Source organism: Schistocerca gregaria, chromosome 4 (genome assembly GCF_023897955.1).
Source record: "Schistocerca gregaria isolate iqSchGreg1 chromosome 4, iqSchGreg1.2, whole genome shotgun sequence".
Taxonomy (NCBI): Eukaryota; Metazoa; Arthropoda; class Insecta; order Orthoptera; family Acrididae; genus Schistocerca; species Schistocerca gregaria.
Window position 1 is genome coordinate 414,199,376 of NC_064923.1, and position 27,792 is coordinate 414,227,167.

A 27,792-nucleotide genomic window follows, 5' to 3' on the forward strand; every position below is an offset into this window, starting at 1 on the left:
ATGGGGTAGCATTCCATGGCACTTATTTTTAATGGCGTAGCAAGTCCTTGAGTGTCTGACAGTAGGCCGCTGCAGTCCATTAATAGTGAAATGCCAATCTTCTTGGATTTTTGCTTCAGTCCTTGCTTTGAGTCAGTCACCAATGATGGTCGGCCTGAGCAGTCTTCATTGTGGACATTCTCCTGTTCGCCATTAAACATGATACACCACTTCTGGACTGATGCTTCCTTCTTCACATACATTATCATAAGACTCAGTTATCGGTCTCTAAATTTTGACAGGTCAGAGTTTTTGCATGTTTAAAAAACTGATTACATTGTACACCTCACACCATTTTGTTGAACATTTTACAGTTGCACAGCTAAGCAGTAAGCAAATGTATGGGGAGATCATTGCTGCCATCAAAATGAAGATGTGTACCAAGGTCAGTGATCTGTCAGCAGCAGTGGTGGTGGTGGTTGTGGTGGTGGTGATGGTGGTGGTGGTGGTGGGGGATGCACTCACACATCAAAATAAAATGTTCTTTAATTTCTGAATGACTCTCATATATTTTTCCCTGCATGCCAACATTACTTTTTCCCTTGGCCATTAAATTTATCTTGTCGAAACTCTCCTCTTGCAGCCACTAGTTTTTCCATAGAAATATAACAGAAAATCAATTTCAGTTCAGATGCCAATTGATTAAAGACACTGCTTCTGGTTGTTCAATCATTCAATGATTATGTATCTTCAAGAAGTTATATATTTTCAAGATATGAACTTCTATGGGAAGACATTCCTCATCCAGATAACCATTTAATTCAAGCACCTATTTTACCCTTTCATTTCCTCTTACATATCTACAACACAAAAACTTATCTCTAAGAAAATTAAAATTAATCATTTTATGTCGGTCAGTAATTGATCTCATGTGATCACATTACAATTTGACTATTACCACCCTGCTCCCTTTTGTCCCATACCACAGATGCTACCTTGCACGATTCCATTACCAACCACCATATATTCCTATAATTATCAACACTTTTCACTTTTCATTTTATCATTACAACAATTCCTTCTGGTAATACATATACTTCCTTTAATAACTATTTAACAAAACCCAAGTATCATTGCTTACTTCTTTTTCCCACCATTCCTAGTTCAATAAACTGTGTAATTTTTTTTTCAAATATTTTATCATAAATCTCAGTGGTAGACTTCTGTATCCAAACCCAAATGCTTCCTGTAAAAGGTTGTATTCTATTCTCTTCATTTCAAAATTAGAAATTCTACCTCCATCCATGAATTATTGTAATATTTTCTATTTATGTAGTCTAATGAAGTTCTATTGATGTCCCTCTAAATCTATGTTCCAGCATAATTTCAGTTGGATGGGGTTAAGGGACTAAATAGCAAAGTCATTAGCCCCTTGATCCAGAGGTAGTTCATCCAGAATTAATTATGTCCACAAAGTGCATAAAATTACAAAATATGCAGCAACCAGTTGCAATATCATGTTTTATTTATTCACTTTTGCAAATCAATTTCAGGGGCTTTATGTTTGAACTCTGCTTAAGACAGTATTACTACTCAGGGCACATAGTGGTTGAAAGCACTGATGATGGCTGTTAATCAGTTTAAATCAATTTGCAAAAGTGAATTTAAAAAAAAAACATGATATTGTGACTGGTTGCTGCATATTTTGTAATTTTATGGCTTACGGTCACTGCACGACTTGGGAACCACATGGTGCCCACCATTCACAAAGTACATGTTGTTCTGATGAAAGTAATTAGGAATGGTAAGCCTGAGGTACTCAAGGCAATACTGAGACGAGAAGGAATTTATGGGCAAGTGTATGGATCAAGCTGGTATGCAGGCCAAGGAGAGAAGGGGTCTCCACGGGCACATCCAGTGGTGAGGAAAGCCCCACCCTCACATCTGACCCCTGCCAGCCCCATTAAGACCAACGACAGTTACAGAGCAAAGAATGTCATCAAGTCATCAGATTCAGAAATGTGAATGTAAAAATGCAAAAAAGGTAATCGGCATCAGTAGGAACATTGATAATAAAAGGAAGAGCCTAGAAATTGATAGCACAACAGTGAGCATCCCAGCAGTTTTGTATGCAATAGGAATCGCCGCACCCACAACCTCCACTCCCTGCTCTAATATAGTCAAGGTGTTAAAGAACACCCACTATTCAACTGTGTGCTACCAGCAAAACAGAAACTAGGTTGTGGCAGAAGGAGACAAACTGCATCTAAAATCAATTAAAACAGAGAAAGAGAGGGATGAAAGAGTGAGCTGGTGAGGAGGTAGGGTCGAGGGGTCCCCAGATTCAGCATTCAGCAGGAGATGCCCCAATGTCAACCATCCAACCCCTACCCTGAAGGTAGCTTAAAACCTTGTATCTGAATATAAAAACCACTTTCATGGAGGAAACTGATAATTAGTCAACCATCCATGAATTGTCCAGCAGTATTTGAGGCGAAGAATTTGGAAGGCCATGCTTCGCGTAGAGGGCCAGAAGAACAGGCCATTCCACCAGGATATGAGCTATAGTCTACAACGTTTCACAACTAAACTGTAGGGGTGGCTCATTGTGTAAAATAAAACTATAGGTTAGCCTAGTGTGACCAATGCAGAGGCAGAGTGGGACAGTGAATTCCTTTCAGGAGGAGCAGAAGGAAGAGCACCATGCAGCAGAATTCTCCTTGATAGCACGGAGTTTATTACATGGGGAGCAGCCAACCAGACGTAATTTCATCTCCGAGTGAGTAGAGGTCTTGCATGCACCTGCAAATCCCCTTCTGGGGCCGACAAAGTGAATTGGGCAAGGGGGGTGAGGGTGGGGTGTAATCATTCCTCTAGCTAGCCAACCAGCCAGCTAGCCAGTTCATTCCCTGGGATACCCACGTGACTTGGGGCCGGCGAAAGACAACTGGGTAGTCAGAATAAGTTCAGTGAGAAGGTCATGAATAGTAGAGACCACCGGGTGGCAAGAGTAACTTCAGCCAATGACCTGAGGACTGCTCACTGAGTCAATACATATTAAAATATGCTCAAAGGAGGCCTGTTTAGTGAAGCAGAGGGCTCTGTTAATGGCTATCCGTTCCACTGTTAACACATTACATGTTTCTGGCAACAGGTGGTGTTCCTAATTGGCAGAGGATGCAAATGCATATCCCATTTTATTCACAGTTTTAGAGCTGCCATTGAAAAGCTGCTAGCACACAGAATCTAAGAACTGAACAGAACGGACACCAAAAGGTCATGGGGCCTTTGAAATAGATCGGTCCTAATTCATGGCTTGGGCACCAACCAAGGGGGTCAGGTGGGACAGGAGTGATGAGAAAATGTTAAGAGCACATTCCAGGGAGGTGAGATGAAGATTTTGGCATATAGCTGTGAGCACATTCCAACTGATAATCGCACCCAAGGGCAGGTATCAGAAGGTTGACACCCATTGTCATCAAATGGGATAAGCAAAAAGATTGGGATATGTTGGACAATCAGGAAACTGTCATATGGTGATTGTACAGTGAACCAAGAGTTGGTACTATTGAAACTAAAGAGCTAACATCTGTGCTTCACCAAAGTGTAAGTGATCAGACAAGCTCCATGATGATGGACTGGATTTAAAAATTTCAAAGCCAAAGGCACCACCAAACCATAAACCCGGCAGGCATAGTCCAGTCAGTAATATAGAGAAGAGAAGCATGATCAGCATGCCAAGACATCTGAGCAAGGAAGAAGAGTATGTTATGTTTCCATGAGCAACTAGTCTTTAGTTGATGAGTATGGTGCAGCCACACCAGCTTTTCATGAAACAGAAGGACCAAAAATAGGGGCTGTACAACAATTTCCAAGTGCTGTGTGTCCAAGTAGAGTTCTGAGTCAGGATGGGCCATGTACAACAACAGAAATATATGATCCACATTTTTGCAGTGGAGAACTAGAAATCATGGAAAAGAGTCTACTCAGCGGCCCATCGAATGGAGCTGGTGTTCAGCTAAGGCAAATGAGTAGGAGCTGTACCAAATGCAAAAGTAGTCAGCGTACAGTGCAGGAGTGACCAGTTGCCCAACGGAGACATTAGCCCATTGACAGTGATGAGGAGGGGAATGACGATCACAACAGAGCCCTGTGGGGTGCCATTGTCTTGAAGCCATGGAAAGTTAAGTACCAACAAAAGTCTGGAACAACTGATGAACAAAAACTGGTAGGGAGCCTCAAAGGCCCAGTCGTGGAGGGAAAGTAAAATGTAATCACACCAAGTGGTGACGTATGCCTTTGCAGGTCAAAAAACTGCAAGGATATGTTAGTGTTTAGTAAGCGCCTTTCGGACTGCTGTCTCCAACTGGACAAGATGGTCAGTTGTGGTTCACCCCTCCCAGAAACTACACTGATAGCGGACCAAAAGGCATTGAGACCCAATAACCAAGCATAATATGCAGGCAATTATACTTTCAAGCAGTTTGTGAGGCTAATCAGTCGGTAGCTGCCGAGAGATGTTGGGTTCTTGCATGGATTAAAGAGTGGGATGACAGTACTTCTTGCTATTGTGAATGGAAGACACCTTTGAGCTAAAGACAGCTGAAGACCCTGTGTAGATGTAGCCTCTGAGTAACATTCAGGCACTGGATAATATGGTTATGAGTTGAAGGAGGGCCTGGGGCCATATCGAGAGATGAAGCAGGAGCCTAAAGCAGTTCTTAGCCAGTGAATTATTCATTATATGATTTGGCTTGTGGTTTGATGGTGAAGGAGGTTGGAGCACAGGAAGACGTCTTCAACTTATTATTTCTGCAGTAGAAAGGTCGCTGGATAAGAAGAAGATAACAACACTGTTGCAAACTGGGTTGTAATATGTTCAGCAACAACTGACATTACAGTATGATGACTACCATGAAGGACACAACCTGAAACAGTTGATGATCATTGGTGGCCCAGAAGATTATGGAACTTGTTCCACACATAGGATGATAAGGCACATGTTCCCAGAGACAGGAGAGAGAGCCCAAGCAGCATTCCTTCTTTCTGTTTTGAGCTAGATAGAAAATTTTAGCACGAAGTCACTTAAAAGTGATAAGGTTGATCTGTGAACTATGTCTTTTGAAATGTTGCAGAGCATCTCTTCAGCTATCCTGAGCAGCTCTGGCAAAGTCTTTGGTCCACCATGGCACTGGTTGCCTGTGGAGGAGACCTACACAAACGGAAACAGAAGCTGAAGAGATGTCTTACACAAGCTCATTGAAACAATCTGACAGAGTGGGGGTGAAGGTAACAGCAGAGGCATACAACCGCCAGTTGGCTCTCAGAGCACCCACTATAGTACTTGATTCATCCAGTGATGGCGAGAAAGTGACAATACCACCAGAAAATGCCCACTGTTGCAAAGACCATTTCATCATGGCAAAATAATTAAGCCACAAGTCTGAGGGAAGAGATCATTAGACCACTAGCTGATAAGGTGCCATTGGTGGCACTAAAGTGAGTAGGGCCATTGTCACTAAGGAGAGGCAGATCATGGTCAGTAAGAAACTGGTAAAGGGGAAGGCCCCTGCCCGATAAGTGGTACTCCCCATAGCAGGTGGTGCACATTGAAAATTCCCATTGTAATGTACCCTCTTTCGTCCGGGGTGAAAATCAAATATCAAGCGACAATCTTTCAATTCATTTAAATGCTATTTCAAACCCTGAGATTATGATGATCAATTGACGACACCCCGCCAGCTTGGGTGGTCTGTATCTACAACAGACGATGTTAAGCTTAATATTTAGACAAAAGAATGATACATCACAGAATATTAAAACTAATTAAAATACCTTACCTTTAGATGCTGAATTTGGTCTCATTGTCTTGATTCTGGCCATGGTGCGTTCCATCCATCGAACATTGTTAATATTAGGTCTGGGTCTTTGTGCGCTAATGGAAACTGGTACTCGCTTTTTGTTTTACTATTGATTCTTCATTTTTATTAATTTAACTTTTTCACAATAATTTCCATCTTCATATCACATACTATTTATAGATACTCTCTATATAAGACGACAGACTTCCTTCCGTACTCCCATCAACAGTCCACCTCACAAAACCACGCTCTCCCCACAACAGTCCAACTACCTCACTCCAACAGTCACCTTAACAATGTCCGACTCTCTACCTTTCACACACGAATGTCTTTGGCTCACACTGGTTCCAACATATTCTCCAGAAATAAACAAATACAGTTCACATTATAGAATAATATAATAAAAAAGATTTGGGCAAAGATAAATACTACATACAATAATATTAAATTAAAAAAATCATAGAAATGAAATTGGAGCACTGACCCTGCAAGGGTAGATGCGACTATAAGGGTGGTATTGCACTCTTCAGTAGTCTGTTACATTACACACACCCCTCGAGATTTCATGCAAAAGTATTTTGCGAGAGATCTCGACAGATACGCAAAGCAACAAACCACTGGTTTTTTTTTTTTTTTTTTTTTTTTTTTTTATCTTCAATAGTTGTCTTCTCGTCTCTTTCTGCTGGTCTTCTCCTCTTGAATTTGTCCCATTAATCGCCTCATCTATCAAATTATATCATGGTAATTTTCCTATAATCATACAACACTTAATTAGACACATATAAATACATTGGTATCTCACCCAGAATGCCTCTTCCCTACCATACTAAGTTTGATTACCAGAGTTCACTTACATATTTATATAATGATTGTACAAATATATTAGACACTAAAAGTAAGACATAAAAGAGATAAATGTGGTCTTATATCGACTTGGTTTTAACATCAGCTAAAAAGGTTATTTTCAATTTAGTTCAGACATCTACTGAGAAATATGTGGCTAATATTTTTTTTATGTAAAGAGTATCATTTGAACAATCTCAGTTAAATAAACGTCTCAGTGTCCTCATATCAATAAGTTTTCCATAATGTAATGTAAAATAGCTAAAAGGTGAGAGTTTAGAAATGGCAGTGCAATGGGATCATGTTAACCCAGCCATCATCAGTGGTATCATGCTTCAATTGTACATATGTATAAAATAATTCAAATGTACAAATTCAGAGGTGGCATTGCAATGGGAATCTGTAAACCCCGTCAAATATAGTGGCAAAATACTTTTCTCACAAATATAAATTAAATAGTAATAAGGTGAATACATGTAAATACTACACAAAGTTTTGTGTTTGTCAGTTCCTGCATGTACTTTATCCTCTAATCCTAATCCACTCCATGCTGACACTCATCCAACCTAACCTTATCTCATATTCTGTGTCTATACAAGATCAATTTCTTTCAGAGTTAGTCAGTAAAACATAAACCTGCAAAGATACAGAGCTCCATCCACGTAAAAGTGTTGTTGTTTTCTCAACTGATCAGAACAGAAGCTAGCAATTGCTTGGTCAGGTCAGTTTTTCAATATAAGATAATAAAATAGCAAACACACACTTCTAATCCTAAAATTCAAAGAAAATATAAATACATATATATGAAAATTCCCTCTACTCATGGCATAGACAATGTGTAATCATGTAAAGTGTACATCTACGTACAGTGTGTAGTCCTCTCTCCATACCCAGTTCCTTTGTCACATAAAACATGTAGATTAGTTAATTATATTGCAGAATCATCCACCTTCTGCCACCAATACTCCGTCTTCAATCAATCTTGGCCATATGCACAGGACGCAAGATTAAACAGTATGCAGAAGTCCAACCAGTACCAAGGCGCACGGTGTCTCCATGAGAACCACATAGTATACACAACTGTGGCAAAACAGGATCACCATCACTATTAGAGTATGAACGCTGGTTCACTCAAGATTAATTGCAGTTTTTCATCTTCATACTTCAACTCACATAGTTTGTAGTAAAGACAGGTTACTCTGGTCATAACTTCTCGCAGTCACATACCCATATCGTAGCATATAAGTCACTTCACAAGTGTAAATTTGTGGTTAGTGTAGTTGCCTATGTCATAAGACATGACGTCTACCCCCCATTTCATTAACCCCTACTGAGCTGACCACACAACAAAACCAAAGTTTCATAGCTTTGTGCATAAGTAAGTGAAATAGTCAGCATTTTGATATCTGCAGTTTCAATGTATATCTTCAGTAAGTGATTATTTCCAGATTTCTAAAGTCATTTAGAGTGTACAGTTTTATCATATATAGACTGCTTTCACAGTTATTTCATAGATCTCAGAATCAAATCTTGACAGAATTACCTAAGTGTTTGTGTATTACAGACACAACATTGTCAGTGGCAAGTTAAGTTTCGAATGAGATGTCTCAGTGGTATAGAACAAACGTCACACCTCCAGAATTTTGACTAAGTATTAACGCAAGGCATAAAGAAATTTAAATATTACATAAAAATGATTCACGAATAAAAGTTTACCACTGAAAAATCTCATCTACTGTTATTTCTCTCCAGTCCTATCATTGTGTTTTTATGTTAGGTATCAGTAAATCAAAATGTACATTTCTAAAGGGTATGGTATCCTATTAAATCCATATATACTTGAGGTAATAGTAGATAAGTCTCACAACATCCAATGGTACAAATTATTATACTTAAGTACTCATATTTTGTGAGTTATGCCTCAACAAGAAAAACAATGTATAGCATATAGAAGTGTTCTAAAACTATAGTTCAGGTAAGTTTCTCACAGAAATGATAATTGTTTCACTGGTTCAAGAGTAAATGCCTGTCCAGGTATCTACTTATGTGCACAGTGCACATGTTTTCAAACAAGATAAGACTAGTGATCTGTCTTGAAGCAACATGGCCCAATACTGCGTTAAAAGTCCATAGTTATTGGACAAGACAAAGTTGTGCAATAAAAATGATAATACAAAAGTTAAAACTCCATAAGCATAAACAAGAATAGAAACATGAAAACTTTTCTCCCCAACACAAATACTTAGCATAAGAGTGTGTTGGTCAGTTACTCAAAAAGTCCGGTTCATAAAGGATCTTCAGTAACAAAATGTTACAAACAGTTTACACTGTGTATAATAAATATCAATAACAAAGATATTAAGCATAATGTCTAAATGAATAAGCTCTTTTGAGCACAACATAGCCATATTCAAACAGATGAAGTATGGCCTCATCAACTTACACTAACACAATGTTACTAAGATTAAAAATCTATATTTTCAAATCACATGAGTATAAAGAAACATTTAAGTTTCGCACTCATCGTGCAAGGCAAGAGCATAAGATATTCATTGTAATAACCATAAATATATACAAAGCAAAATGCAAGATTAAACAGCAAAGATACAGATCAAGACAGAGTCCCAAGTTTTCAAAATTGTGACACTGTAAACTTAGCTTGGACTTTTATAATGCTTCAACTCCGTGGTGTTACGTAGACCAAAAAGTTTTCTAGATTCAGGATAGATCAACCTATAGGCATTTGGATGTGGGTTCTCAGATATCACAAATGGTCCTACATAAATATCAAAGAATTTCTTAAGTTCCCCACACAATGATTTTGACTTTTTTACTGTTTTCACTAGGACTAAATCTCCCACATTAAATTCGCACATTTTCCCCCTCTTATCATGTCTACTTTTCTTAATTTCCCCTTGCTTTTTCATGTTGTTCCTTACAATCTCCTCTCTTTCTTCTTTTGACAAGCTGTTACATGCTGGAAACTCAATCAATTCACTAATAAGATTTGGTGGCTTTTTATCATAAAGTATCTCATGTGGAGGGAATCCTGTTGAACTGTGCTGTAAGCTATTCATCACATCTTCAAGTTTGCTAATGTAGTGTATCCAAGTGTTGTAGTCAGTATGATAGTAAGTCCTAAATAATCTCCCAATTTCATGCATGTATCTTTCGGCTGGGTTGCTGGATGGGTGATAAGCTGAAATAAGTACGTGGTTGATCTCCTCTCTACATATAAATGTTTCCCAACTTTTGGATGTAAACTGTGATCCGTTGTCACTAAGAATTGCCTTGGGTACACCTACACATTTAAAATAGTCACGGGTAAAACATAAAATAATGTTTTTGCTAGTAGCATTCCTCAATGGGTACAACTTAATAAATTTGGAAAATAAGTCCACCACTACAAAAACATACATAAACCCTCCTCTAGTGGTTGGCAGTCGCCCGTACAAGTCAATTGCTACAACATCAAGCTGATGTTTCGGAAGTATATTTTGCATATGACCTCTACTCGTTTGATTGGTTACCTTGACTCTCTGACACAACTCACAAGTGGACAAGATTTTCCTCACAGTCCTCGCCATATTGTAAAAGTAAATGTTTTCTTGAATCTTTTGTATACATTTTGCTGCCCCACAATGACCATAACTTTCATGGGTATATTTTACAAGTAATTTGACAAATTCATATGGCCAACATAACTTCCATACCTCACTATCTTCCTTCATCCTCCAAAATAATATTCCCCTATGAACTTTGTAATACTGCCCTACTTTTACTTTTCCCTTCTTTCCAATATAACTTTTCACCAGTTTCCACTCTTCATCATGATTCTGAAACCGCCTAATGTCACTGCAGATTTTCACGACATCTTTCTCCTCATTTATCCCTTTTAAATGCATAATTTTAAATTCATTCCCTCCTTCATCACCATTGCCACCAATAGATTCTCTCAAAGGATGCCTTGAAAGAGCATCTGCTATGCAATTTTCATCACCTTTAATATATTTGATGGTGCAGTTAAACTGCTGAAGAAAAAGTGCCCCTCGTGATTCTACTATGGTATAATTTACATTCTTGTAAGTAGGATAGTGCTTTATGATCTGAAAAGACTATCACCTCGTGACCCAATAAACAATTCTTAAATTTGGAGAAAGCCCAATGAACGGCTAATAGTTCCTTTTCTGTAATGGTGTACTGCCTCTCATGTTTCTGCAATGTCCTGCTGGCAAAAGCAATAGATCTATGTTCTTCCACCCCATTCTGACTTCTAACTTGGAAAAGGTGTGCCCTTAAACCATAGTTACTACTGTCAGTCATAATACAGAAAGGCAACCCAAAATCTGGCCTACATAAGATTTCACTATTTACCAACTGGTGTTTAATCTCTTCAAAAGCAATCTGACAATCTTTATTCCAATCCCATATAGTATTCTTTTTAAGCAAATTACCTAAACAAGGTGCATTAAAAGCCTGAGTAGCACAATACTTCCTATAGAATCCACACAGTCCGAGAAATGATTTAGCTGTTTCTTATTCCTAGGTGGTGGAAACTTTGCAATTGCTTCAATTTTCTCATCATCTGGCATAATTCCATTGTCAGATATAATGTGCCCCAAAAATTTTAATTGTTTCACTGCAAATTTACATTTCAATAACTTCAGTGGCATTCCTTCTTTTCTAAACTCCTCACAAATTTCCTTAAGTAACCCTATGTGTTCTTCCCAACTTTTACTGGATACAAAAATATCATCTACATATATATAGTTAATTTATGTAACAATTCCTTTCCCAACACATAATCTAAAGCTCTGATAAACTCTGCAACAGATACATTCAGCCCAAATGGTACTACACTAAAGGTATAACATTTTCCATTATATAAGAATGCTGTGTATTTCTGAGATTCCCTTGCTAATGGTATTTGATGAAATCCAGAGGTCAGATCGAGGCTAGACATAAACGTAACATGTTCAAACTTGTGTAGTAATTCATCAATGTTTTCAGGATGATCAGTTTCCCTACATAATAATTTATTGAGGAACCTAGAATCTAGGACAAGTCTTACACTATTATCCTTCTTGGCAATGGCTATGGTAGGATTATTATATTCGCTATTACACCTCTGAATAACCCCCCAAGTCTGCATCTTTTCCAACTCCCTCTCTACAGCTTTCCTCCTGCTTAATGGAATCCCATAAGGTTTAATGAAAAATGGATCATGCGGTTTGAGTACAAGTTTACATTCATACCCTTTCACTCTACCTGGCCTCTCACTAAATACATCAGAATATTCCCATAAAAGTTCCATGAGATCAGATTGTTGTTCCCTAGTTAAACTCTCTGCTTCAGCAATTTTATTTTCTACTATGCTTTGATAAACTTTGTCATCAATAGAAGTCTGTTTTTCAAAAGGATCAGTGCATCTCCCATCATCTAAATAATCCACCCCCCTGATCTGATTATGACTATTACTATACTTCTCAATGAAGCTCTCTGTATACAACTTATTTATATCTGTTGGTTCCCTAAATTTGACAGTTTTGTTTTTCCAATTAAATCCCATATCCACTTTCACTACCCAATCCATACCTAGAATTATGTCCTCACTCAGGTCCGGAATGACAAGACAACCCTGATCAAAGACCACATCTCCAACTTTGAAAGACAAAAGAATTTGACATTTTACTGTTTTACTGAATCTTCCTGTCGCTCCCCTAATTTTAACCCCAACTACTGGTAATTCTGCAAATTCATGGTTTTTATTTATCCTATCCCTCAATTTTTCACTGATTCCTTATATCAGGCTTCCAGTATCAATCAAACAATAACCTGTCCAATCACTAATACAAATTTGCATGTATGGGCTTCCTACAATTTCACTCTCCTGCTCACCAACATCTTCATGCAACAAGACATCTTCTACGCTTTTAAAATTCAGATCTTCATTTTGTTTGACATAGCCTAAACTATTTTCAGTCTGTACATTGTGCAGAAGCCAACTAGGATTCTCAACACAAACATAATTAGACACATTATTATTAACAGTAATCATAGGCAATTCTTTACATTTTATACCTGTTTTTGCTTTTCCCCACCGAATAGGATATACCTTCTCACAGATGGATAACAATTGTATCCAAAACATATTATGTTTATTAGCCTGATTACAGCTGTCCCACAATCTACAAATGAACTCTTGTCCCTGGTTTCCTAAGTTAATAATTACCTTCTCTTCATTCGCAATATTAATGTCATCCCTGTCTATCCCCTTGATTACTGGTGATGTATTAACCCACGTGACTGCAGCCTGATCCTCTTGTACGGAATGATTATTTTCTCTAACACTATTACCCTCCTCCTTCATAACTACATCTGCATCATTCTTAATCACAACAAATACTCTTATCTCACTTCTATATTCCATATCATCATTATCATCAACTGCCTCTTCCTCAACATCATTTAACATCTCACCATTTGACTCAACTTCCCTAACCTTAGCTACTTCAGCACGACTTCTCACATCAACATCACACTCTACTTCTTCTAATTCTACAACCTTATTATTCAGTACTTGATTGACATTCTCACCCACAGAAGTTTTTACATCACTCAGATCTCGATTTACTGCAATTTCATCAGAATACATTAATGCATTTATTCCGAAAGTTCCATAACTATTAGTAACATAGGAACACCCACCTACATCCCCCCTCACATCACTTTCTTCCTGCCTAAACAAATTATTCATTATCTCCCCAATAACCTCTGAATCTTCATTACTAATGTGTCTAGAATTATCTGTGCTCATAGCCTTCTCACTGACTTGCTGCCAAAACTGTTTATCAAATGGTCTCTTATCAGTTTCCGGTGCTCTTGTCATATTATTACTATGTCTTTTTCTGTAATCATTTTGCCCACACCTATTCTGATTCCACTTAGCCTGATTTCTAGCATTATATCTGTTCATCCCAAACTGACAGGCCCTCATTGTGATGGCTCTTAGTTTAACCGGCCTTGCCCATTCCCATCTTGTCTTCTATCTGGATTTTCCCATTGTCTATTTCTGTTCCCACCATAATAATTACCTCCCTTATTCTCATGTTGACGCCAGTTGCTATTCTCTCATCTATTGAAACCTCCCTGAAAATTACCTTGACGATCCTGCTGATTATTCCCATTATGATTATTTCGCCTACCATTATTCCCATTATTAGAATTTTGGTTCCACTCTCCATGATTTTGTTCATAATGATGCCCATTAAATCTGTTGCTTCTTTCTAATGCACGATCCAATTTCTCCATGTAATTCAAAAATTGTTCAACTGAATCATCTGGCCCATATACCAAGTCCCACTGAACTCTATTTGGTAACCACCTTGTTAGAGCGTCTATTTGCGTTAGTTCACCAAAAGGTCTGTCTAAATGCGCCAACTTTCTTAGCTGTTTCTCGCAACATTCCCTCATTGTACCATCACATTCTTTATAATTAGCCCAATTAAGAAAATCGCTTTTGATTTTGGCCGGAACAGACGCTGAGAAAAATTTGTTCAAAAAACTTTTTTTCGAATTGACGATATGTTAAATCAGAACTGGCGGTTAGATTAGCCCACGACAATGCTTCTCCATCTAAGAATTTTTTAACAAATTTGATCTTTACAGTGTCACTCATTTCGAACGAAAAATTGTCACGACAGTTCATAATGAAATCAACTGGGTGTAATTTTCCGTCTCCCGGAAAATTACGCACGTTTGTACCTGGCCAAAATCCGTTAAATGAAGTCGCTACCGATTTCATAGCTAAATTATCCCGAATTTCATTTAATTGTTTCTGTAGTCGAACTACCTCATGCTCATTATCTTTAATTATATTGTTACAAGAATCTACATTATGTTCAATAATTTTCACTTTTTCTGTTACCTTGTTTTCGAACAATGACAATTTGTCATCGACATTTTTCGTATGTAAGTCAATTCTGGTAATCATTTCCCTATCTTTAATTTTTCTCTCACTCGAAAATGATTCAAAATACTTCGCGGTTTCTTCCACTTCCCGTTTGATTGTTAATTCGACTTTACTGAGTTTATCTCCCACATTGTCTACCCTATCTTCAATTTCGTCTGTTCGCTCCTCCAAACTGGTTTTCGTCTCTTTCATTTCCGATCTGATAGTTGAACATTCATTAAAGAATTCCTTAGCCAATTGGCTATTTTCTTTTAAAAGCTTCTCTTCTAAATCAGACACTTTCTTTTCCATACTTTTCGCGTTTTCTGTAATTACATTATTCAAAAAACTAAATTGTTCGGAAGATTGCTTATTCAAACAACTAAACCATTTGTTCAAAGTATCGAATTGTTCAGCATTCTGAGTTAACAGTAATTCCAACATGGCGGACATATCTAATTCTTCAACCTTTCCTTCCGATTTTTTACCTGCCATTTCTGTACTAGCACTTGCTTGAACACTTTCGATAGACTTTTTATCCCCCTGTTGATTTTGTTCCAACTCGTCTGTCACGGTCATTTTTAATCGAATTAAGAAACTCTTGCTCCGACAAAACGCCCAAAATGTCAACAATACAAATAACTTAATAGGTGTACTTATCTCGTTTTTCCGCGTGGTCCCACGTCCGTTATTATTTACTTTTCTTATTCTTGTTGGGTTGTTACTTCCATTTGTCAGTAGATTATATTTCCTTTCATTCAGATCCTTCTCGTCTTCTTTCTAATACATTATTAGTCCATACCTGTTAACATAAAACGAGTATCAGTCCAATAATGCAATGGATCCCGGACGAGACCCCCATTAGTAATGTACCCTCTTTCGTCCGGGGTGAAAATCAAATATCAAGCGACAATCTTTCAATTCATTTAAATGCTATTTCAAACCCTGAGATTATGATGATCAATTGACGACACCCCGCCAGCTTGGGTGGTCTGTATCTACAACAGACGATGTTAAGCTTAATATTTAGACAAAAGAATGATACATCACAGAATATTAAAACTAATTAAAATACCTTACCTTTAGATGCTGAATTTGGTCTCATTGTCTTGATTCTGGCCATGGTGCGTTCCATCCATCGAACATTGTTAATATTAGGTCTGGGTCTTTGTGCGCTAATGGAAACTGGTACTCGCTTTTTGTTTTACTATTGATTCTTCATTTTTATTAATTTAACTTTTTCACAATAATTTCCATCTTCATATCACATACTATTTATAGATACTCTCTATATAAGACGACAGACTTCCTTCCGTACTCCCATCAACAGACCACCTCACAAAACCACGCTCTCCCCACAACAGTCCAACTACCTCACTCCAACAGTCACCTTAACAATGTCCGACTCTCTACCTTTCACACACGAATGTCTTTGGCTCACACTGGTTCCAACATATTCTCCAGAAATAAACAAATAAAGATCACATTATAGAATAATATAATAAAAAAGATTTGGGCAAAATTAAATACTACATACAATAATATTAAATAAAAAAATCATAGAAATGAAATTGGAGCACTGACCCTGCAAGGGCAGATGCGACTATAAGGGTGGTATCGCACTCTTCAGTAGTCCTTTACATTACATCATGTACGAGAAAGAAGGGGGAGAGGGAGAGGAAGTTAGTGAATTAAAGTGGTCAGCTCAAGATAAGTGGCCTGCCTCAAGGTATCTAAATGGTGCAAATGAAGATCACTGAGATTGTATGCATTTGCACTGCTATTGCTTGCAGCATAGGATGAAGGGGAATCCAGTCGCTGACCACATCTTTGTGAAACTATGTAGGGATCCCTCCAGATCCCCCTCACAGCCAGCACAGGTCCATAAGAATGCACGACAACCACGGAGTATTGTGGAATTGTCATCAGTGAAGTGTGTTTCTTACAGATCAATGCAAATTGCAGGAGAGGAGGAAATAAGGGTTTTTAGTTATGATATGCGACAGTAATATCCACTATATCTCCATCTGAACAATCACATTATGGGTGTCCAGGTTAGAGTTGGAGGGGCCAGGATGACAGGTCATGCCCCAGGATCATTGCCTGTCACCAGTGGGAGTGGAACCACATCAATGAACATTGGTTAAGAATCCTACAGCATGGGGGGGGGGGATCTGCACCTTTGGCTTCACCAGAGTAGCCTTTGTCCTCCTCCTCCTCCTCTGCAGCCTCTGGTGACTGGGATTCTTGCAAGGGCCTTTCCATAGCAAGCATGGGGACAGATGAAGAGCAGGCAGACACTGGGCCTTTGATTGGTGGGGTTTTGGGGAGAGGAGTTCCGAGAGGGATCCCTGCAATCAGTAGGCAGCAGAGGAGGAACTTGCTCCTCTAGTTGGATGTGGGCAGTGGTTCTTGAAGATGGTGCGATGGGAACCACAAGAGAGGAGGGCAGAGGGAGAACTGGTCTGGGAAAAATTGAGGTAGTGGTAGTGATGGCTTTGACTTTTGCATAATTGGACATCACCAGGATGTAGGCATTTTTTTATTTATATTTATTTTTTTACATTCCTCAGTACATGAAATATGGGCAGTAGATTTATATTTCTGTATTTACTTTCTTTCCTTGAAGACTGGGCAAACCAGTGAACATGGAGGATTGTGTTCCATGTAATTGGCACACAAAGGAGGTTGTTCATAAGGACTGCCTGCATGGAGCAATCACCCACAGTTAACACATTTTAGGTCTGGCATGCAGCAGGATGATCTATGACCACAGTGCAAGCATTGAAAGCACCTCACGGATGCTGGGGTGTAAGGTTTCACATCGTACCTGTAAACTATGACTTCAACTTTTTCCAGGAGGACCTCTTTGGATGTGTGGGGTAAAATGTATACCCCAACGCTCAAGATTAACTGGTAGCTCCTCATGTGTTTGGAGTGTAATGTCTCAGTGGAGATGATTGCTTGGACCATGTGTAAAGTTTTGTGTGGAACAACGGCCACTGGTACCTCACCGAGACATTCGCAGACCTGAAGAGCTGTAAGATTGATGATCCCTTGGGCATTTTTCATAACAACTCAGATTCTTCAAATTTATCTTCAATATGCTCCACAAAACATAATGGCTTTGTTGCACTAAAAGTATCCCCACCAGTTTGTGTAGATACTAAGTACTGAATAAACTGTTTCAGTGCTGGATGTCTGACTTGCCCCTCCTACCATGTGGTACAGGTGATAGGAAAATCAGTAGGATTGTAACAGTCTGCATTGTAATTGAGAATGGTCATTGTTCTGGTATAATTTAATACATTTCATGTGCAAAATGTCTCCTTGCTTACACCTGCTAATGTCAATAGTTTCCCCACAGTCATCACCCAGCTGCAGCCAAAGCCATCTAGCACTATGGTTGTTGCCATGAATACTATCGTTTCAAGAGACAGTCATCTACTCCCTGTCATGTGTGTGGAGCTAGCAGCTCGAGTGTGTTGTGCTGTCAGGAGGCTCAACTGAAACAGTACATAATGACCCCACCATGTCAGAATGGCTACAGCATTCGATTTGAAGCGCAAATAAAAGCCTACTCGGGTATTGTGTGCAAGTGAACCTTAACACTGCATACAATGGCGCTACTGAAGGTATTCTTCTGCCAGTTTGTCCACAGTAAAGAAAAATTAGAAAAATGATGTCAAACCCAGAAGGGAACCACAAATAACTTCAGCCAAATGAAAGAATATTGCAAAAAAGGAAGGCAGAACCTAGGGAAGAGTCAGGTCCAAAGGCTGCCACCATGAGAAAGAGAAGGAATGGTAGCCAAGAGATGAGAAATTGCAGCATTAGAGAGGAAGGAGGTGCTGCAACATCTTGGGTCTCTGTGTTCATATTCATGAAAGTCATGAGTCCCCTGAGGGGACAACTGTTGCAAATTTAATTCAACACATTGGCTTACTTCTTCAACAAAATGATGCCGTTGGTAATGACAAATGTATCTTTGTCTCATACAAGTTACGTCTACTGAACCCCACTTCACAAATGCCCGAGACCTTCAACCTACTTCAAAGTTTTTCTTCTTCATTCCTTTTCTTACTATCCTACAATATTTCATTCTCCCTTGTACATACTGACCAACCTGATTCTTGCTGGAAGCCTTACTTGCACCTTCCTTCTCATTCATTAGCCAATGACAGACAAAAAAAGCCTTCACCAATTCCCCATACCATTTCATTACTAATAGGGTTCTTTATCTCCTTTATGTCTTCTAGATCACCATCACCATCACCATCACCATCACCATCACCATCACCATCACCATCACCATCACCATCACCATCATCACCACCCTTCCTAATAGGTTCTAGAATGAATTGTTCCGCACCAGGTAGGGTTGATAGAAGAGATAGAGAAGATCCAACGGAGAGCAGCGCGCTTCGTTACAGGATCATTTAGTAATTGCGAAAGCATTACGGAGATGATAGATAAACTCCAGTGGAAGACTCTGCAGGAGAGACGCTCAGTAGCTCGGTACGGGCTTTTGTTAAAGTTTCGAGAACATACCTTCACCGAAGAGTCAAGCAGTATATTGCTCCCTCCCACGTATATCTCGCGAAGAGACCATGAGGATAAAATCAGAGAGATTAGAGCCCACACAGAAGCAGACCAACAATCCTTCTTTCCACGTACAATACGAGACTGGAATAGAAGGGAGAACTGATAGAGGTACTCAGGGTACCCTCCGCCACACACCGTCAGGTGGCTTGCGGAGTATGGATGTAGATGTAGATGTAGATCCAATACTTCCATCCCTAACTCATAACTTTCCTCATTATTCTTAAGGATTTTTTATCCATTTTTCTCACTACTGATTTCCACTAATGTAAAAGCCGACATCTACCTCCCCCCCCCCCCCCTCCCTCTCTCTCTCTCAAATGATATTTTTCTATTTTTAATTAGAATTGACTTCCTTTGGAACAGTAGTCGGGTGAGAGGTAGACTTCATTTCAGAGAGCCCTTCACATAAAATAAAATAACTTTTTAGTATGTTTGTCATTCTCAGTCTCTTGTAATATCCTCATTGAACCATCTTGTCACCTACTCGGGTCGTAAGCATGTTCACATCCTGATTTGTCTCTGAGCTCAATTATAAGCTGTTCTCTCTAAATTTTGCTTCACTGTACCTGGCAATTCATACTTCCACACAGAGCTTTGTGGAGGATACTGAATCAAATTCAGTAACCTACCATCTGCTACTTTTCCCTTGCCACCCTCCCTAGTGGATATTTCAGATCATTCAATATTTGTTGAAATACTGCTAAAAATTGTGGTCATTTAGAAGGTTTCTTATAGAAACAGGTCCAGAGCAAAGTCCAATTTTTCTCATAATCCTTTTCATCTTTATCAGCCTACGAGTGATATTTTGCAGCCAACAGATGTTTAATTTTACAATCTGTAAAAAAAATTTCCAGATGCATCAGTCATGAAATGACATTTTATCATACAAAAATCCTCTTTGGCTTTCCCACTTTGGGAAAATAACCTTTCCCCGAAACACAAATTTTAGCTTTACTAGAAGCTGCCCCCAATGTACTAGTTGTGTAAGGAAAATAACACTGTGAACAATCTGGCAATGCTGTCTTGTTCTACTTGTGAAGACTAGCGCGTTCATTCCTTCCAGATGCTCAGTCTGAGTCTTAATTCCATGCAGCCATTATATGGTTTTTGAGAGTGCCATCAATGAAGTTATGTTACGAAAATGGAACAGAGGAATTCGAAGTAATATTATGCCATCAAGTTCTGTGTTAAACTTAGGGAATCTACAAGTGTGACCTCTGGAAACAGGCCTATGGGAAATGTTCTTTATCAAGGACACAAGTTTTTCACTGGCAAGAATAATTTTTGGAAGGCCAAAAACACAGTGGAGATGAACATCACTCGGGGAGATATTCAACTTCAAAAACCAATTAAAAATATCTGATGCTTGCGTGTTCATGTGAGATCAGGTCAACATTTAACAGTACAGGGTGCATAAGTGGACAAGGAAAAAAAATTCCGGATTTCCCGGTAAAAAAACACTTTCTCTCGGGTGAAAACATACTTTTTCCCTGTTAACTGACAGTATACTTTCTCTCGGAACTGTATAAATTATCAGTCCTTTGAATGATTATGGTTTTATACACGGGCGTAGAATTTCCGGGCGCTATCTAAAACTAAACACAGGAAAAAAACAAGTTTTGGAAAGATCTTTGATGTGCAGCAATATGTACGCTACATATTTTCGTATTACGAAAGTATGAATTCAATTCCGCCAAACACTGCATGTTACTTTCCGAAGCACTGAAATTGAGATTGTTGTTGTTGTGGTCTTCAGTTCTGAGACTGGTTTGATGCAGCTCTCCATGCTACTCTATCCTGTGCAAGCTTCATCTCCCAGAACCTACTGCAGCCTACATCCTTCTGAATCTCCTAAGTGTATTCTTCTCTTGGTCTCCCTCTACAATTTTTACCCTCCACGCTGCCCTCCAGTACCAAACTGATGATCCCTTGATGCCTCAGAACATGTCCTACTAACCGATCCCTTCTTCTGGTCAAGTTGTGCCACAAACTCCTCTTCTTCCCAATTCTATTCAATACCTCCTCATTAGTTATATGATCTACCCATCTAATCTTCAGCATTCTTCTGTAGCACCACATTTCAAAAGCTTCTATTCTTTTTTTGTCTAAACTATTTATCATCCGTTTTTCACTTCCATACATGGCTACACTCCATACAAATACTTTCTGAAATGACTTCCTGACACTTAAATCAATACCCGATGTTAACAAATTTCACTTCTTCAGAAACGCTTTCCTCGCCATTGCCAGTCTACATTTTATATCCTCTCTACTTTGACCATCATCAGTTATTTGCTCCCCAAATAGCAAAACTCATTTACTACTTTGTCTCATTTCCTAATCTAATTCCCTCAGCGTCACCCGATTTAATTCGACTACATTCCATTATCCTCGTTTTGCTTTTGTTGATGTTCGTCTTATATCCTCCTTTCAAGACACTGTCCATTCCATTCAACTGCTCTTCTAAGACCTTTGCTGTCTCTGACAGAATTACAATGTCATCGGCGAACCTCAAAGTATTTATTTCTTCTCCATGGATTTTAATACCTACTCCAAACTTTTCTTTTGTTTCCTTTACTTCTTGCTCAATATACAGATTGAATAGCATTGGGGAGAGGCTCCACCCCTGTCTCACTCCCTTCCCAACCACTGCTTCCCTTTCATGCCCCTCGACTCGTATAACTGCCATCTGGTTTCTGTACAAATTGTAAATAGTCTTTCGCTCCCTGTATTTCACCCCTGCCACCTTTAGAATTTGAAAGAGAGTATTCCAGTCAACAGTTTCAAAAGCTTTCTTTAAGTCTACAGATGCTGGATACGTATGTTTGGCTTTCCTTAATCTTTCTTCTAAGATAAGTCATAAGGTCAGTATTGCCTCACGTGTTCCAGTATTTCTACAGAATCCAAACTGATTTTCCCCAAGGTTGGCTTCTACTACTTTTTCCATTTGTCTGTAAAGAATTTGTGTTAGTATTTTGCAGCTGTGGCTTATTAAACTGATTGTTCGGTAATTTTCACATCTGTCAACACCTGCTTTCTTTGGGATTGGAATAATTATATTCTTCTTGAAGTCTGAGGGTATTTCGCCTGTTTCATACATCTTGCTCACCAGATGGTAGAGTTTTGTCAGGACTGGCTCTCCCAAGGCCGTCAGTAATTCCAATGGAATGTTGTATACTCCGGGGGCCTTGTTTTGACTCAGGTCTTTCAGTGCTCTGTCAAACTCTTCGCGCAGTATTGTATCTCCCATTTCATCTTCATCTACATCCTCTTCCATTTCCATAATATTGTCCTCAAGTACATCGCCCCTGTATAGACCCTCTATATACCCCTTCCACCTTTCTGTTTCCCCTTCTTTGCTTGGAACTTGGTTTCCATCTGAGCTCTCGATGTTCATGCAAGTGGTTCTCTTATCTCCAAAGGTCTCTTTAATTTTCCTGTAGGCAGTATCTATCTTACCCCTAGTGAGATAAGCCTCTACATCCTTACATTTGTCCTCTAGCCATCCCTGCTTAGCCATTTTGCACTTTCTGTCCATCTCATACTGTATTTATTTTCCCCATTCCTGTCAATTGTTCCCTTATGCTCTCCCTGAAACTCTGTACAACCTCCGGTTCTTTCAGTTTATCCAGATCCTATCTCCTTAAATTCCCACCTTTTTGCTGTTTCTTCAGTTTTAATCTACAGTTCATAAACAATAGATTGTGGTCAGAGTCCACATCTGCCCCTGGAAATGTCTTACAACTTAAAACCTGGTTCCTAAATCTCTGTCTTACCATTATATAATCTATCTGAAACCTTTTAGTATCTCCAGGGTTCTTCCATGTATACAACGTTCTTTCACGATTCTTAAACCAAGTGTTAGCTATGGTTAAGTTATGCTCTGTGCAAAATTCTACCAGGTGGCTTCCTCTTGCATTTCACCTACTATGTTTTCTTCTCTTCCTTTTCCTACTGTCGAATTCCGATCACCCATGACTATCAAATTTTCGTCTCCCTTCACTACATGAATAATTTCTTTTATTTCATCATACATTTAATCAATTTCTTCATCATCTGCAGAGCTAGTTGGCATATAAAGTTGTACTACTGTAGTACATGTGGTCTTCGTGTCTATCTTGGGGCCACAATAATGTGTTCACTATGCTGTTTGTAGTAGCTTACCCACACTCCTATTTTTTATTCTTTATTAAACCTACTCCTGCATTACCCCTATTTGATTTTGTATTTATAACCCTGTATTCACCTGACCAAAAGTCTTGTTCCTCCTATCACCGAACTTCACTAATTCCCACTATATCTAACTTTAACCTATCCATTTCCCTTTTAAATGTTCTAACCTAGCTGCCCGATTAAGGGACCTGACATTCCATGCCCCGATCCGTAGAACGCCAGTTTTCTTTCTCTTGATAACGACGTCCTCTTGAGCAGTCCCCACCCGGAGATCCGAATGGGGGACTACTTTTCCTCTGGAATATTTTACCCAAGAGGACGCCATCATCATTTAATCATACAGTAAACCTGCATGCCCTCGGGAAAAATTACGGCTGTAGTTTCCCCTTGCTTTCAGCCGTTCGCAGTACCACAACAGCAAGGCCGTTTTGGTTAGCATTACACGGCTAGATCAGTCAATCATCCAGACTGTTGCCCCTGCAACTACTGAAAAGGCTGCTGCCCCTTTTCACGAACCACAAGTTTGTCTGGCCTCTCAACAGATACCCCTCCGTTGTGCTTGCACCTACGGTACAGCTAGCTGTATCGTTGAGGCACGCAAGCCTCCCCACCAACAGCAAGATCCATGGTTCATTGGGTGATTTGGGGTGGGGGAGGGGGGGGGGGGGGGAGAAGAGAGATTGCGATGTGCTTTTGTTTTGTAAGCCAGTCACAGCTCATGTCACATGATCTCGCCAGCCGATTACAGCGGCTATTCAAAGCCTAGGACATATGATGTAGTCAGCCAATAGCAACATCACTGGTAAGTAGCACGAACACACAAACAGAAAAAGTTGACAGTTTAAAATTAATTAACATAGTGTTGCTACATGAAACGTAAAGCTTTCACATGTAATATTGGTCTATAAGATTAATACGCTGTAAGAGAAGCTAAGCTTTCACATACATTGTTTATCTTTTATGAGTATTACATTTAAGATACATCACACAAATGTACCAGTAAAATTTTAAATAACAACATAAATTTCTGATCTTCTGGGCTTGAAATTCATCTAAATGGCTTGTCATAGAATAGTTGATTTTTAAATGAGAGCGGAACGCTCTGTGATTTAGGAAATTCATCGTACATTCTTGCACACAGTTCCGGTGTAACTGCCAGAATGGTACTTTGATGGTAATGTTTTTCAAACGACCATTCGGAATATTTTCCTGCAACCTGTAAGAAATAGGTTCATTTCTGCAGTTGCCAGAGAGCGCCATATGACAGGTGTCACCGTGCTTGCGCAGCTACGATGTCGTAGGGAGCCCGTATGTTCATACATGTAAAACATTAAAAGATCTTACATGTCATAAAAGAAACAAGACGTCAGAGGATACTCCAAGAACATCGGAATTTCATGACCCATACTAAAATGGGCACATTTAAAGTGCACATTTGTATGCCCAGATTCCCAGCGAAGTAGGCCACGACCTGATATTAAGTTTTCAATGTGGTTTTTGGGATGTAAATTTTCTTGGAGTACCTGCACTGTGTTATTTCATATTTGGTTCTTTATTATGGCATAATGCCATATGTGCTAGCAGTTGAAAAAGTGCACTTGAAATGCAGCGAACAGTGTGTGGAATTAAACACTTCGTTTCAAATACATTGTCTGCCTCAGCGGGAAAGATTAATAAAAGAAAATTTCTTTAGCAAACCGACAAAACCGGCTTCATTGTTCTGCAAGGCAATCAATGCTTGACTGTCAGAAAGTTGGAAATAAAATAAAGTCTGCAACTAGTAACACATTTTAGCCTTCCGTAATTATGTGAATGTATTTTAATTCACTCGATAGCTTCCGGCTACAGAAATCTGTTTTGTTTTCATTTGACATGAGAGCAGAAAAGGAAGAGGAAACAGCAAAATCACTAAATGTGAACACGGGCCACATGGAGACTACCCACTTCCCCCACTGTAACTCAGACTACTCTCAGCATCAGCCCCGGATCTACGATATTTCTGAACCAGGGCAATGCCCCGCCACTCGAGCGTTTGAGATAGGACGTCTAAAATTTAAAAAACCAAATTTTCAAAAATATATTCATTTTGTAGTGCACATCTTTCTGAAGAGTTTGATGCATAAAACATGCGTTCAAGGAAATGTTAACACGTGTTATTTGGTTTGCCAAAGTGCAGTCCCTCACCTCCTCACACAGCATCCTTCTATCATATGTCACTGTACTTCTCTGTGTGGAATTGAAAGGTGTACATGTTGTAATGGATGCCATTAAACCATATTCAGGACAGTGGAAATTAAAATGTCCTGTGGTGTCTCTCATGCTTACAGTCGGCCGGTTTGACATAATGTCCCTCTTTTTTAAAAATAAGGAACTCTTCAGAAAATTTGCAATCTTTATTCCCTATCAGTTAACAACTTGCTGCTTTGTGTGACATAAAATTAAATATAGGGTACATAAACCCAGTAAAGACACGAGACAAGCAAGACAGTACACATTTCTTCAATCCTTAGCTCCCAGAATTTTTTCTCTCTAATCTTGCTACAGCTTTACATGGCGTGCTTTCCTTACTGCGAAAGAATCCATTACCTCAATGATCGCCAAACGTTTTGCTACATGAAAAGTCGAAATGTCATTTTGTCATACTGAAAAAGCTGTTAATACAAATAGGACCCAAGTCTGGTGTGGTTTCCCAATCTGATTACGTCTATTTCGTCACTGTCTGCTAGATAAAACAAAATAGGCCTTTCTAATACTGCAACAATTGTAACACACATCAAATAAATGAGACTGTTTTGGCACAAGCGGTCTTCTTTGTTACGACAGACTATAATTCACAATGTACCAATATCAAATGCCTATTAGACCTACTACAAGCAAAAAGCTTTATGTTAGGAAATAGTTTCACACTTCATTTTTCCCGGTTTTCTCCCGGATGAAAAAATTCTTGGGTGTTTTCCGGATCTCCCGGTTGTCCCGGTTCGTATACACCCTGAAGGATGAAGGGTGACTAAACACTTTCACCGTACATACAATTTTGACAAAATTTTGCACATGCGAAAGGCTTGTGTGCAAAAACCTCACAGTTGAGGAGCAAGACAATCTAAGAAACATGTGATTGATTTTCTAGAGAGGATTTCCAATGACCATGAATTGTTCAGTCGTGTGATCATAAGTGATGAACCCTGGATTTTTTAGTGCAATCCTGAGACAAAGTGAGGAGTGGCACACTGAGATCTCATCGACCGAAGAAAACTAGAATAAACTAGAATGAGCAAATCAAAGATCAAAACATGCTGATCTCTTTATTTTTACAGTAGGGGTATCATGCATAAGGAATCTGTTCCTCCAGGACAAAGTGTCAACCAAATATTTTACAGAGATACCCTTGAAAGACTCAGGAAAAGGGGTGAACCAAATGAGACGGGACACTGCAGACAAGTGGATGCTACACCGTGACAATGTCCTCTATCAAACATTCACATCTATCACGTGATTTTTTACCTAAAAAGGCATTCCTGTTGCTCCACAGCTCCCCTAGTAACTTAAATCCTTGTGACTTTTTTCTTTTCCCAAAATGAAAAAGTCTTAAAAGGACATAATTTTTGGACTCCAGAGAACATTCAAAAGAACGTGACCAGCATGTTAGAGGCTCTACCAGTCAAAGCCTTTCAGCACTCCTATCAAGGCAGGGAACAATGTCTCAGCAGGTGTATTGCTGCTGAAGGGAACTATATCTTCATCTATGTGATTACTCTGCTATTCACAATAAAGTGCCTGGCAGAGAGTTCAGTGAACCACCTTCAAGCTGTCTCCCTATCGTTCCACTCTCGAACAGTGCTTGGGAAAAACGAGTACTTAAGTTTTTCTGTGTGAGCTCTGATTTCTCATACTTTATTGTGATGATCATTTCTCCCTATGTAGGTAGGTGCCAACAGAATGTTTTCGCAATCGGAGGAGAAAACTATTGATTGATATTTCATGAGGAGATTCCATTGCAACGAAAAACACCTTTGTTTTAATGATTGCCACTCCAATTCACAGATCATGTCTGTGGCACTACTCCCCTATTTTGTGATAGTACAAAATGAGCTGCCCTTCTTTGAACTCTTTTGATGTCATCCGTCAGTCCCACCTGATGCAGATCCCACATAGCAGAGCAATAATTCAGAATAGGGCGGACAAGTGTGGTGTAAGCAGTCTCTTTAAAAAACCTGTTGCACCTTCTAAGTGTTCTGTCAATGAATTCCAGTCTTTGGTTTGCTCTACCCACAATATTATCTATGTGGTCGTTCCAATTCAGGTTATTTGTAATTGTAATCCCTAAGCATTTTGTTCAATTTACAGCCTTAAGATTTCTGTTACTTATCGTGTAATGGAAAT

At 39.1% G+C, this 27,792-nt stretch overlaps 1 protein-coding gene across 1 annotated transcript; it reads right to left on the minus strand.

Moving 5' to 3' along the window:
• Positions 1 to 436: 436 nt before the first annotated feature.
• On the minus strand, positions 437 to 13,338 carry LOC126267755 (uncharacterized). The gene is made up of 3 exons (XM_049973059.1): positions 13,186 to 13,338; positions 12,916 to 13,071; positions 437 to 625 (listed from the first exon to the last, which is right to left on the minus strand). The coding sequence occupies exons 1-3, from the start codon at positions 13,336 to 13,338 to the stop codon at positions 437 to 439; spliced, it is 498 nt and encodes a 165-aa protein (XP_049829016.1).
• Between the last annotated feature and the right edge of the window lie 14,454 nt (positions 13,339 to 27,792).

What these genes read in the sequence shown, in the direction of transcription:
- LOC126267755 (XM_049973059.1), bottom strand. Translation starts at nt 13,338, where the DNA reads ATGTATTCTGATGAAATTGCAGTAAATCGAGATCTGAGTGATGTAAAA. An exon ending in GTCGTGCTGAAGTAGCTAAG is followed by an intron (nt 13,072 to 13,185) that starts GTTAGGGAAGTT and finishes GTTGTGATTAAG; the next exon opens with AATGATGCAGATGTAGTTAT. An exon ending in ATATTGCGAATGAAGAGAAG is followed by an intron (nt 626 to 12,915) that starts GTAATTATTAAC and finishes TGGAAAAACTAG; the next exon opens with TGGCTGCAAGAGGAGAGTTT.